This window comes from Zosterops lateralis (assembly GCF_965231275.1).
Source record: "Zosterops lateralis genome assembly, chromosome: 28".
Lineage (NCBI taxonomy): Eukaryota > Metazoa > Chordata > Aves > Passeriformes > Zosteropidae > Zosterops > Zosterops lateralis.
The window spans coordinates 2,018,546-2,032,221 of NC_139788.1; the positions used below are offsets into that span (position 1 = coordinate 2,018,546).

The following is a 13,676-nucleotide window of genomic DNA, read 5'->3' on the forward strand; positions in this document are numbered from 1 at the left end:
TCCGGGCCGCCGCGCGCGCGCGCACCGGGCAGGCCCCGCCGGCGGCAGGAGGCGCTGTGCACCCCGCGGGCGGCAGGGGGCGCTGTGCACCCCGCGGGCGGCAGGGGGCGCTGTGCAGACCCGTAGGAGGAGGGCCCTGCCCAGCAGCGCCCCCTGCAGCTGGAGGAGCGTCATTGCAGCCGCGCCCGCCCCGCCGAGCCGCCGCCGCCGCCGCCGTGGGGACCTGAGTGGGCACGACCACGGATATCGGCCCCGGACATCATCGCACAGCGCTCCTGGACATCCCACAGCGCTCCTGGACATCGCACATCGGCCCCGGACATCGTACCGGACCCACAGCAGCAGGACCTGCTGGACACCCAGAGCAACAAGGAGCCCTGTGGCCATTAAGAGTCCTGCGTGAACTCGAAATGCTTTGAAAGGGAGATGTTTATTCCTGTTTCATCACAGAAACACAGGATGGTTTGGATTGGAAGGGATCTTAAAGCTCATCTTAAAGCGTGGGCAAAAACCAGCTGCTCCAAGTCCTGTCCAACCCGGACCTTTCAGGGATGGGCAGCCACAGCTGCTCTGGGCAACCTGTGCCTGTTGTCCCTCAGTAAAGAATTTCTTCATACTACCTGATGTAAATCTACCTTCCTTCAGCTCAAAGCCATCCCTCCCTGTCCTGTCACTCTATGCTCTTGTCCAAAGCCCCTCTCAGCTCCACTGCAGCTCCTTTACATCCCACAAGGAGCTCTAAGGTCTCTTCTCCAGATGAACAGCCCCAGCTCTCCCAGCCTGGCTCCAGAGCAGAGGGGCTCCAACACCTCTGTGGCCTCCTCTGGACTCATTCCAACAGACCTTTGTTCTATTTGAGATGCCAGAGCTGGAGGCAGAGGGGCAGAATCCCCTCCTTGTGCTGCCCATCCCTGCTGGGGATCAGTCCAGGGCACTTGGGTCTCTGGGCTGCCAGCACACATTACCAGGACACATCACATTCACAAAGGATTCAATTTTAGCCCTTCTGTCACCTTTCAATATCTGTCACTTTTCCTCAGCACGTCTTCTCTCAGGTTTCTACTGGTAAGGCAGGGAATGGGAAGTTGAAGCTCCAGCCTTTGGACAAGACTCTGCTGATGAAGTCCCACAGATGCCAGAGATGTTCTGCTCTGGGTTCCCTTGAGTATCTGAAGAGTATTTGCTAAAGGTAACAGAAAAGTAAATTTTCTTGCCTCTTTCCTTATAACTGGTCATTCCCTCGCAGGGATGGTGGCTGGTCTAAGCAGACCTATATTGTCCTGAAGCTGTGCTGGCCCATCACAAGGCTGTACAGACCCTGTGGGAGCATTCAGGGACCTGGGAAGGCAGAACTTGATTTAGGTGTAATTTTGACCATTCTCAGGGAGACAGGAAACAATTTGAGGCTGTGGAAGGTCTGCCAGATGTAGCTGAGGCACTCCAGATGCCCAGTAGAAATTGGGCAGGTGAAGCTCAGCAGAACACACTGACAGTTGCAGTGCTGAGAAGCAACTGGAACCAACTCTGAAACCTTGTTGAGTATTTATATATGAAATCCAGCTAGAAAAACTGCAGAGATAACTGAACACTGATGGGCAGAAAAGGAAGTAACAGGGAATTGCTGTAAGAACACTATCTTTACCTGTGAGCAAGGTATTTTAAGTATTTCATGCTTCCATAGGAACTGGCATTTCCTTCATCTTTTAATCTCCTTTTGTTTGCATTTACCCAAGTTTCTGAAAAAGCCAGAAAATTAATTTTTGCATATAATTGTTACCTAATGGAGTGGACAAATTATTTTCTCAAAGCATAATTAACATATTTTCTGTAGCTTTACACCAACCAACATCTCATTCAAAACTTGACACAGTCAGTTATTCTTCTGAATTGACAGATTCAAGTTAATGGTTTTATTTTTTGAGGGCCTTTTATTAAATACAGTTAACATGACAAACATAGGCTCTCCAGATTTGTAAAACTGTCTCCTAAATCCATATCTATGGTTTAGCTCCATGTTTGCTGGGGTATAAACACAATAAGGCATACAAAGGGCTTTCAGCAACATCTTGTTTCACCCAAGACATCATTGTGCCCATCATCTTATAAGGCATTTTTCCCTATGATCAGAAGAACAAATGTAAGCTCACAATAAAATATATGGGAATATTCTGACATGTGAAACAATGACAATTTGCTTTGATGACTTCTCTCTCTGTGCAGAGCTGAGTAGAACTTTTTAATTTACTGCAGATAGAAAATCTGATTTTTATAAGGAGTGTGTATGTTCAGGCTGGTTAAAACACTTGTATGCACATGCAAACTTGTATTTTATTTTTACTTCAACAAAAGTAAATATAATCCTATTTTTCATCAGAAACATTTGAGATAATCAGTGTCAAAGCCATTTTCATGTTTACCTGTTCTTCAGTAACTGATGTGGGCAAACTGGTTCCTGGATTTTTTACATGTAAGGATTTTTATACATAAGAACAATGATGAAGAATAAGTATGCCAACACAACTATTTCAGCTGGATTCATATTAATGAAAAATCCTCAGTGGAATGGAGGGTAAGCCCCCTCAGAATTAAAGTATGGCTCTGATACACTGGCTGAGCAACTGGGCACTTCCATGTACACAAAAAATCTTGGCTAAGTACAACAGAAATGGAACAACTCAGATGTAGAAAAAGGGAGAACAAGAAAGAATTAGCAATTTTCTTAAATGTGAGATTCTCTGTAACATCCTTCCATACCCCCAGCAGCACTGTGGGCAACAGGAGCAGCCTAATCCCACTCTAATGCTACTAAATCCCACCTAGTGCTCATTTTCAAGGAAGACATGGTACATTTCCTCAGCTATAATTCATCCTTCTTCCCACACTTCAGAGAAAGAAGGTTTTATTAAGTAGCATTTTTCATTATGACAGACATGAACGCAGGAGAAAAACCTGCAGCTGCATTCAGCCTTTTAAAACACACTGGGCAAGCACAAGTATCATCATCATACAGGAAATCAAGTCACCCAAAGCCTCTTCACTGTGAAGAGGGTGAGACTGGGGAGGTTCACACAATGCTGAGAATAGAAAAAGGTTCAAAAGCAACGTTCAAGGCATTACACAAACTGAAGAAAAAAGGTGTTTTGAAGTCTGCACTCGTGTTCCTTCCTTTAAAAGTCTACACTATGATATGGAAATAAAAGTCAGTGTGGAGGGTGTGAGGGGGAAGGTCTTCACCCAGCACTCTTTCTAAATTAAGTTCCACAGTTTTGCTTTTGTTAAAAATAAGTCATTTATAATTTAATACCTGTTTCAGGATACTCGGGTCTGTGGTGCTGTTAACAGCGCGCTTAATTCGCATTATCCGTTTAAAAAAAAAATAAATTTAAAAAGCAGCTCTGAACTTTGCTTCTGAGATGGAAGCACTGTCTCTGAACCAGCAATCATTGCTGTCACTCTTGCTTTGCATCTTTCAAGGCCTGAAGTCTTTCTAAAAGGGGTGGGTGGGAGTAATGCCACATTGAAAAGATCCAGTCAGAAACAGGGAATCCTAAATTATCTTTGTTTAGCTTGATCAAAGCAGAATAAAGGTCTTTAGCCTTCCCAAGTTCCTTGGCAAATGCATCTGCTTGAAACTCAAATCGTCGGCTTAGTACAGTCAAACAGAATGAGAGGACCTGTGGAGAGAAATGCATTAAAAATAGTTTAAAATTCAGCCATCTGCAAATTTCTTCAGTGCCAGTAAATACTACCACATCCAGCTTTCCACATCCCACACATTGCTGTGGCTGGAGACTGAGCTCACTAAACTTTATCCAACAAAAATATATTTTTAATTGAATTTGAATTTATTATATTTTATTTATTATTACTGAAACTGTGAGTTCTACCCAACATGCAGCACTAAGCCTGATTATCAAAATGAGACACCCAATACAGCCCCTAGAAACTTCAAACTTCCCCCAACAAAACAGAATCATTATTTAAATAGGGTAATACTTCAGTATTTACCTCATTGTAAGGTGAAAAAATGAACTGGAAAATAATCATCAAGCCTATCAGGGTAGGCTGGGTGTCATAGAAACCAAATGCAGCAAAGAGTTCTTTCTGACCAATTAGCACAGCAAACAAGAAGAAGCAAAGGAAAGAATTCATCTGCAGAAAAGAAAAAAACATTCTTGATTAAGGTAAGTCATAACATGACATCACATTATAGAGTTGCACATGGACTCCACTGTAAAAAACAAATAATATACAGAGAGGTGAATGTACACTGACAAATCTGGAAGAGGGCATTTGGAAACAGCTATAATTACAGATGCTCCAGGAAAAAAAAACAAACCCAAGAGTTTAAAATAACTTACCTGGCTGATGATTATATTCTTGACAGTATGACCTAGTTTCCAGTGACCTAATTCATGACCAAGTACAGCCAGAACTTCTTCATTTTTACATCCTTGTTTCTTATTCTGAGGGAATAACAAAGCAGAAGTGTTATCAGGTATGTCTGAACACAAATACATTTCTTACTCATTTGTTTTTTTCCTTGATCACTTAAGTGTCCCTAGATCAGGCCATTCCCTTCTGATACCAGAAACACACATATCATTTCTTGCTGAGCCTTTTTCATGAAGATCCTTACAGAAATTTAACCTTTTAAGGTTAAGAAGATTTCTACTATAAGGTAGTATTCTCTTATTTCTATATATGCAGACATGCTGATGCAAACCTGAAAGAACACTTATTTCCTTCAAAGGGAAGCTTTAGTATGGCAGTCCCAAAGAGAAGAAGATGAGCTAAAACCCTGAACAGGTCCCTTATTTGAAGAATTACAGGGAAGATCTAGTTTTTATATGCAGAGAAATACTGTTTTGCTAAAGTACCTGTGGATTTTTACAGTCTCTGGTGCTATCTGCACAACCCACACAGCCCCAGAAATTCCCACTAGCAAGCCAGGCATTCTTTGGTGCTGAAATCATTAGGGTTTGGCTTTTAGTAACTTACTCAGGACTTTTAAAATATATTAGAAAACACAAGGGAATATCTCACCAAGAAGTTAATATAAACAACACAAAGAAAGACAAACTCACTTTGGTTTTAGACTTTGTTTCTTCATTCTCACCATCTTCTCCTTCTGCAGGTTCTTTGTTCAAAGCAGAATATTCTTCCAGGAGTGTGTCAAAGAGCACTATCCGTTTGTTCTTGAAGAACCCATAGAAATAAGCATTGCTGTGGGAAGAACGCTTAGAACCTGGTGGGGGAAATTTAAAAATCATGAAGTGAATAATCCCATGCACTGAAGCCTCTACACAACCTGACACAGACCAGATCTTTCCAGAGGAACTCTCCAAGTCCCCAAAAAATGAAAAATAGACAAACTCCAGCAGATCTGTTTGGAAACAGAAGCATATTCTAAAATCTAAGTAACGGTGACTCCAATAGAGAAATGTAGAGTGTAATCACTAAAAACACTAAAACCATAAGAGCAGTCTGCTTTTCTTCTTGGACATTAGATGTTCAAATTCTATTGCAATTTCAGACTTAGAGTGGAAAGAGCATTGACACTGCTCCAGGCAAAGAACCCGTGCCAAATTCCATAGAATTCTCTCAAGTGTGCCAGCAAAGATGAATGGAAACAGATAAACATGAAGACTTTGGAAACAGCTAAGGAAAAGAGATGAACTACAGATAACACAGTTCCTCAATACTAGTTTTGCAATAGATCATTTTTTACAGCTACCTTTATCTAGATCAGCTCAGTATGGACTGTTTCTGCTGTCAATAAACCTAGGGCCAAGAAACTCATCTCTTTCCATGGAATGGGAAGAGTTTTCAGTTGATTAAAAAGCTTATTTTTGCTTATGGACAGAAGCTGTTGCAACATCAGGACCAAAAGATGTCTCTATGAGGGGAAAAGAGGATTCCCCTGGGTTTTTTGCAGCAAAGGATAAGTTAGGAGGCACTTGCCTTAAAACACTCAGTATAAATGTATGAACTGCATAAACCCCTTAGGGCACAAATATCCATTGTTCCATTGGAAGCCAACCCTTAGATGGTCATTGTGACCTTCAGCACCAAACCACAACAGATTAACAGAGAAAAAGATTGGGCAGAGTATGACACCTCAGCATCTGGTCCCTTCCCAGTGAAGAAATCTGAACAGCCACAGGATAGCAAGGCTTCCTTTCATCTGTCTGTAATGAATAAAAATCTTCATCCTTCACTAAATATTGGTAGAGAAGGAACATTTGTAATCTGCCTCTTACAGAATGAAGCCTGAAAGTTCATTCTGTAAAAGGCAGATTACAACTTGGTTGCACATTTTACCAATGGAGCAGGAAGAGCCAAGACAGAGTGCAGAAAAACACCAGTAAAATGAAGTTCCCACATTCTGTCCTCCATATCAAAAGGGAATGGTGCTGGCTCAAACTCTTAAGAATGCTACAAAAAAAAAAAAAAAAAAAAGTGAGGGGCAGTGAGGAGGGGCAGAACTTGGAGGTTTGGCAGCCTCCACTGCAGTCCCACTGCACAGGGGCTGTGAGACCATCCAGTTACAGCATAAGAAACCATCCCTGTGAACATTTCAAGAAATAGGTAATTTTAATTTTCAGTACTTTTTCAAGTGTTTTACCAAGGACTTTGAGACAATTAAGGCTAAACTGAGACTAGAAAAATTAAAATATTCCCTTTGTTTCACAGTTCTAAAATGGTAATCTTGACTACTTTTGTGCTTCCACTCATTTCACAAATTTAAAATTACAAAACCTTTTAATTAAAAAAAACCCAAACAAACAAATCCTCACCTTCAACAACATACACCTTGGTCAATGGGAAGTCAATGCTCTTTGCCATTGTTTCAATTTGCCGCTTGAGCTCTCCCTCCGGAAGTGGAATGAATTTATCAAACAAAGGTGCAATATAGTCTGCATAGATTGTAACAAGCACCTGCAAACACATGCAGATATTAAGAACGGGGCATGCAAATGTGTTTAGTACTAAAAGGTGGAGCAAAAAGTTCAAAAAAAGGGCACAATTTCAGAAAAAAACACTTGCTAAAGCAGAATTCCTGAAGTGGGATCTCTAGCCAGGCTCTCTCTGGGCTGTTTTGTCTGGTAGCCAGTCCACAGCTCAGCCAATGTGCACAAACAGCCACACACTGAGCAGAACTGGGGTGGGCAGGGCAGAAGACAAGGCCTTGGGCATCACTGACAGGCTGTTTCACACCCTTCACCTGTCCTGGAAAGCTCTCAAGTGTTTCACACTCAGGTGCAGAGAGGAAGGAACCAGGAGATAAAAGAATTCAGACTAATTCCTGCTAACTTGTAAAAAAACTGCCTAAAAAGAGGCAAGAAATTTAATTTCCCCTATTTTCTTTCATTCTCCCAACTGTGTGCAGGGCTAAGTCAATTATCTGCCTGATACCTCTGGCTCCACAATGACTAACAGCCCTGACCTAAAAATATCACCACAGTGCACCTGCATCTCTTCAAACTGGCATCAGCTGCAGCCCAGTTGAGAAAGCCAGAACTAAAATAATGTGATAGAAAAGAAAGCTGAACTCCCTTTCCTCCCATTCTGGATCACCATAAAATTATTTTTATTTATTTATTTTAGAAGTTTAAATTCTGGTTAGCAAAAAAAGGAACAGGACATCAGAGGCAAACGGATATAAACATTAACTTCAAAATTACCTTGATACATTTTATTTCACTGTAAACAAGTATCTGGAGTTTTGACATTGTGTGCACTGTTGAAAAAGTCCAATGAAATTAAAAATCGGAAAAATTGACTTTTGCAAAGTCACAGTAAGTGAGGGAATCAATATGCAGCACCACTAAAAATAAGTTATTATAGTTACTGCAATTTTTAGGGGCTTAAACCTCTGCAGATACCTTGCAGAAGGTGTAGTGCTGTATTTCCAGTGCCTATTCTGAACCTTTATAGTGCTTCTCTTTCAATTGATGAAGACACTCCAGTATTAAATATATTAGATATCTATGACATTAATGTGGACAACTAATATGAGCTATTATTCCTGAATGAGTATATTGAGATCAAGACACTCTGGTAAAGTTTGTAGACATTAAAATTCACAGGACATTTAGATTTTTTTCTTCATTTCCTATCAGCTATGTTCAGCAAGCTGGAGTCTGGAAGAAACTCAAACATCTCATACTCACCAAGGAAACAACTAATGTGAAGAGCCAGGCATAGATAAAAAAGTAGTCTCCCCCTATTTTAATAATGTAAAGCAGAAGGGATGTCACTGGCAACAGAATACACTGAGTCACAACAAACTTCTTGATAGCATCCTTAAAAAAAAATCCCAGTGTCTGCAAAGAAAGGATAAATTATATTAGTGATTTGTCAATATAAATATTAAAATGCCATTCTGGTTAGTGAACTGATCCCTTCAGTTAAGACAAATGGCAAACCAGCAATGGCAGTGTCATAAGAAAATCAGAGTTAGTAAAAATGAGTTCTCCTTGCAGCTCCTTACAACCACATGGACAAAGCCCATGCAGATGCACTTTTCTTTAGCAAGGCCTGACAAAACCATTATTTTGTGTTGTACATTCATGAAAGGACCAGTCTGTCTAACCAAACTGAACCAATGTGGTCAGTACAAGTGCTCTCTGCAGTACCTGTTGATTGAAGCCATGTTTCTCTTCTATGACAAATGTATTGTATAAACTCCATGGCAGACCAGTCACTGCACTGAAGAGTGTTGCGAGCAGCAGAAATACCAATGACTGAACAATCTAAAAACCAAAACAAAATCACCTTATGTTTATTGACAATAAAATTTTGTTTACAAATATATTTTTACAATTTTTTACAAATATTCTGGGTGTTAAAAATGGCTTTTAAGTCAGTGTTTTAACTGAAACCAGTTAGAAGATGATGCTAGATAAATTCACAGAATTAACTTGTTAATGATGACTAATTATTGCTCACTATATTAACTTACTAAGGATTTGGAACACAAATTTGGATACTTGCCTCATCCACAGCATGAAGGTAAATTAAGCAAATTTCTTACCCTTTTAGTGTGCAGGTAGATCAATTCTAGCATTAGTAAAAAGAAAACACCCAAATAAAGAGCTCCCAAAAACCCAACCCACCACCTCATTGGATTCAAGCAGATACCAGAATTTGCTTTTAATATATAAGGCTGTTTTAATTAGTAAGCTAATTTAAAAGCAAGCTAATTTACTGTTACAAGTTCTCAGAATCACACAATCATTGTGTGCACCAGAAAACATCTGTTATTTTTACTGTATTACCAGTTAGCTAAATCTCATTTTTGACTAAATATCAATTTAAAAATAAAAACTATTATTGCAGTAGGGATCAAATACTTCCATGGAAATTTAAAGCCTACTTACCTCATATTCTGGTCCAAAGCCAGCACGACCAGAGATCTGACCAGACAGTTTCCATAGAAAAGGAATTCCTCCACAGAGGAGAATCATCTTAAAAACAAAACCACATACCACAGAGGAGTATGAAACACACTGTCATCTTAGTCTACTAAAATTTCAGCATGACAAGAACCTTGTAAGAGCGAATAAGACAAGTTTTATAATTAGCTTTTTGCCACTCCTCTGATCTTAACAGTGATAAAACAAGTCTGAAATATATGGAAAAAATTAATTTTTACTTTACAGAAGTAGAGAGCAGGTAATTTATTTTTTAGTGTCAGGAGCAGATGGAAAGGACCAAAGCATGGTGGTTTTAAAACCTCAGCAGAGAAATTAAAGCCACTTAAACTGCACCTTTTCAAATGGTGGAGGGGAACAACAAAAAACCCCAACTCATTGGTCATACATTAGAGTCACAATTTACTAAAGAAAACAGCAGTAAACACAACTCTAAAATGAAAACTGGTTTAACCAACAAAGGAAAGACATTGTCCAGTCCTCCCTAGGGCAGAAACAAGATGGCAGAGGATCAGCACCAGAGACAGGAGCAGGAATTCACCACTGCAGACATGTAGAGAAGGAGCTGTATGCGCCCTACACATGAGGGCTTTCCACTTTGCAGAATATAATCACAGAAACTTTCAGCCTGGAAAATCACTCTGAGATCACTGAGTCCAACCCAGCACTGCCAAACCCACCACTAACTCATGTCTTTATTCATCTAACAGTCCATCTGGCAAACTCATGGCTCTTTTATTTATTAGCTACAATGTTTTGGGCAACCATAACAACAGTAGGCTCAGATGAAAATAAGCACAGAGTGCTGATTCAAGTCTTGGAATAGCACAGCACTAAATTCAGTGGTAAAAGATACTCATTCCAATCATGCACATTTTCCTTAGAAACAACAAAGGCTTTTTTATCAAAAAATGAAAGTAATTGCATTCCTCCAAACACAGGGAAAGATCTGTATTTTAACAATTCATAGTAGCTCTCATGCTGCTTAATTATTTTGCAATGGACACTATTATAGAATATAATTAAAATGTAAGCTAACACTGTAGTTGTGCAGTATGACTCAGCACTGCAGAATTACATGCTTTGTGAATAATTTCTTTTCTTTTTGTGTAGCAGATCCAACCACAAACAAAACCAGAATATAAATGTCAGTGTTTGCCATATAACCCCAGAATGCCAAAGAACCAAAGTACAGTTTGAGTACATGAAAAATATCTTATGAAAAGTACTTACAGTGCCCTCAACCTCTGAATAGAGGCCTGACCAAAAGCTGAAAGTACTTTTGTCCAGCTGATAGAGACGGGACTTTTCAAACGTTTCTGAGTCCATGATCTGTCCCAGTTCCTGTGGTACATGTGTGGTTGTTCTGTACACCCGCCTCTGAAAAATTGAAGACCAAACTTAAAGTCTACACCTAATATTTTAAAACAAGATAAATAAGATTGAAAAGTAACCCATAAAATGTTCCCGTGGGCCACCACAGAAAGGATTAAAAAAACCCAATACACAAACAAATTAATATTCCTAAATTCTGTTTTTTCTGTCAAGTTCTAAATACAAAACCGAAGCACAATTATTATGTTACAACCAGGAACTGAACTGCTGGCTTAACAACTTACTTAGAATAGTTCAAATACAGATCACACAACCTGATTTTTCCACAGGATGTTACTGCACCACGGTTAACCACTGAGCTGATTTTAAAACCAAACCCCAGATCCTCCTGTGCAAACCAAGTGTGACTTCACCAGAATAGAAACCGAGGTGTTGTTTCATTTTGAGTAAAGAACTTGCCACTTGAAAAAAAATTTAAGAATAGAAGTCTTTTCCCTCAGCTGCCGTGTTTGAGCATAGTTGCCTGTTCTCTAAGGAAAAGTTTGTACCCTTTGTAACTTCAAAACACATTTTCCCCTGTCTGGGGCATCAGGCTGTGCTGTCCCTGATCCCAGGTCACATATCCAGGTGTGTGGCTGCTGTTACACCTGCCAGGTGGGCAGATGGGATGGAGATAGAGTGGAGATGGGGCTGGGAGGGGACAGCAGGGCCTGGCCAAAGGGACACCCCATCCTGTGTGTCATATCTGCGATAAGGGGCGGGGGCCGGGATGTTCCTTTCAGGGTGGGAACAGGCATCGCCATCGGGGACGTGCTGAACGAGGCCTGTGCGGCGCTTCCTTCCTCTTCCCTTCACCCGCTGAACTGTCGTTATTTCAACTCACGATTTCCTCATTATCGCTCACACCACTCTCTCTCAGCTGTCCCGGGGAGGAGGCCGGAGCTGCGGGGGGCTCTGAGCGGTGACCCTGCCGCGCTGACCCAACTCGCCGCTGTGAGCGATCCCCATCCGCTACAGCGCGCTGAGGCCGCGCCCGGGACAGGCCGAGCCCTCCACGGGCCGGTGACAGCCCCGGATCCGGCTCTGGCTCCATCCAGCCCTGTTTCTGGCTCCATCCCCATCCCCGGCTCCCGCCTCAGCCCGGCCCCGCCGCCGGTCCCGGCCACCCTCCACGTGAGGCCGGGGCCGCGCCCGGCACAGCCCCATCCCGCCAACAGCCACCGTGCACCGCCAGAGCCCCACCGACCTGCCGGTGCGCCAGGAAAGCCTCCCAGAGGTAGACGGCCCAGGAGAAGAGCAGGACGGAGCAGAAGATGCGGCGCTCGACCGGCAGCTCTGCCCACAGATCGCCGGACAGCGCCATGGCCGCTCCGCCAGCCGCGCGCTGCGGCGCCGCCTGCCGGCCGGAGGAGCCATGGGCGGGGCGGGCGGGCCCTGAGGGGGCGGCCCCGGGGCGGGACGGGGCGGGCGCCGTGAAGGGACGGAAAGGGCTCCGTGAAGGGGCGGTCCGACCCCGGGGCGGGCGGGCCGTGAAGGGGCGGTGGGACGGGAGGGTCGTGAAGGGGCGTCCCTGTACCGGGCGCCGTGAAGGGGCGGCCCCGGCGGCGGGACTGGCGGGCACCGTGAAGGGACGGGTGCCATGAAGGGAAGGGGCGGCCCGGCGGCGGGACGGGCGCCATGTGACGGGACGGCCCCGGAGTGGGACGGACGAGCCGTGAAGGGGCGGCCCGGCGGCGGAACGGGCGCCGTGAAGGAAAGGGGCGGCCCCGCGGCAGGACGGGCGCCGTGTGAAGGAGCAGCCCCGGCGGCGGGACGGACGGGCCCCGGAGCGGGGTGGGCGCCGTGAAGGAGCGTCCGTGAAGGGAAGGGGCCGCCCCCTCACGGCGCCCGTGAAGGGCTCAGCTGTGCCCAGCCCGGCTCCGCCCTGCGCGTGTGGGGGGCAGCGTGGCGAGGATCTGGGCAGATGTTTAAATTACTTCTCTTCCGTATAAATTACTCGGACTGCGCACAGAACTCTCTGCCGGGCAATTAGATCAGATTAAAAAGGCCAAGAAGAAACGGGGATAAAGATGTAGAGTCAAGCTGTACGGTTGTGATGCTGTTACCTCACTGAGACAGTAGAGCATTTTGTAGATGATGAAGTTCAAAGAATAAAACACACTGACAGTGTCTGAAATGAGCAAGATACAGTTTCTGTAACGAGGAAGAAGCTGACCAGTGCTGTACTGGTATCTTTCAACTGAAATATGACCACTCTATGAACCAACACTACTAAAAGTCCTGGCAGTGCCTGGAGTGCCACATCAGCACAGGAAAATGACTCCAAGCTGCTTTTGTGCAGCCCAAAGTGACTCAACCACTTTCTAAATGCATCTCTTGGACTGAGGAATGTTGCAGGACTTGTCTCCATAGGTGGCAGACAGAAATGATGTCTGTCTCTGCCCTGGGGTATATCCCAGCCTCGGGAAAGAGCAGTAACTGAAGAGAAGGACTCACCAGGCTCTGTAACACCAGTGAGGACTGGTCTGTCAGTGTGCACTGTGTGTGGTTTGCAGGCACACAGGAACTCATTTGGTAAAAGCAGAATTGAATCTGAGGGAATCAGTTTAACGTGCAGCTTGTTTTGTGGGAAATCCAGCTGCCTGATTTGAAACTGAAGTCTCCAAACCTCAAGGAATTTATTATTCATGCTGACCACAAAGGGACAGGTTCTTCTGTGGGATACTCAAACCCTGAGAGGATAACAGGGTCTCTCTGGCCCAATACCTGAACCAGCCATCATGTCTATTAAATTTCCTGTTAAAACTTTTCCTCTTTTGAGATCTTGAATATTCAAGTATATTAAAACATGACTCAAACTTGACATTAAAAAGTATTTCAGAGAGAGAAATTACTCTGAAA

At 43.4% G+C, this 13,676-nt stretch overlaps 1 protein-coding gene across 1 annotated transcript; it reads right to left on the bottom strand.

The window, feature by feature from the left end:
* Nucleotides 1-1,895: 1,895 nt before the first annotated feature.
* ZMPSTE24 (zinc metallopeptidase STE24) lies at nt 1,896-12,146 on the bottom strand. Its single transcript, XM_083879637.1, has 10 exons — nt 12,022-12,146; nt 10,674-10,820; nt 9,387-9,473; nt 8,643-8,759; nt 8,178-8,330; nt 6,801-6,942; nt 5,088-5,248; nt 4,362-4,466; nt 4,009-4,152; nt 1,896-3,674 (listed from the first exon to the last, which is right to left on the bottom strand). The coding sequence occupies exons 1-10, from the start codon at nt 12,136-12,138 to the stop codon at nt 3,450-3,452; spliced, it is 1,398 nt and encodes a 465-aa protein (XP_083735763.1). The 5' UTR covers nt 12,139-12,146; the 3' UTR covers nt 1,896-3,449.
* Between the last annotated feature and the right edge of the window lie 1,530 nt (nt 12,147-13,676).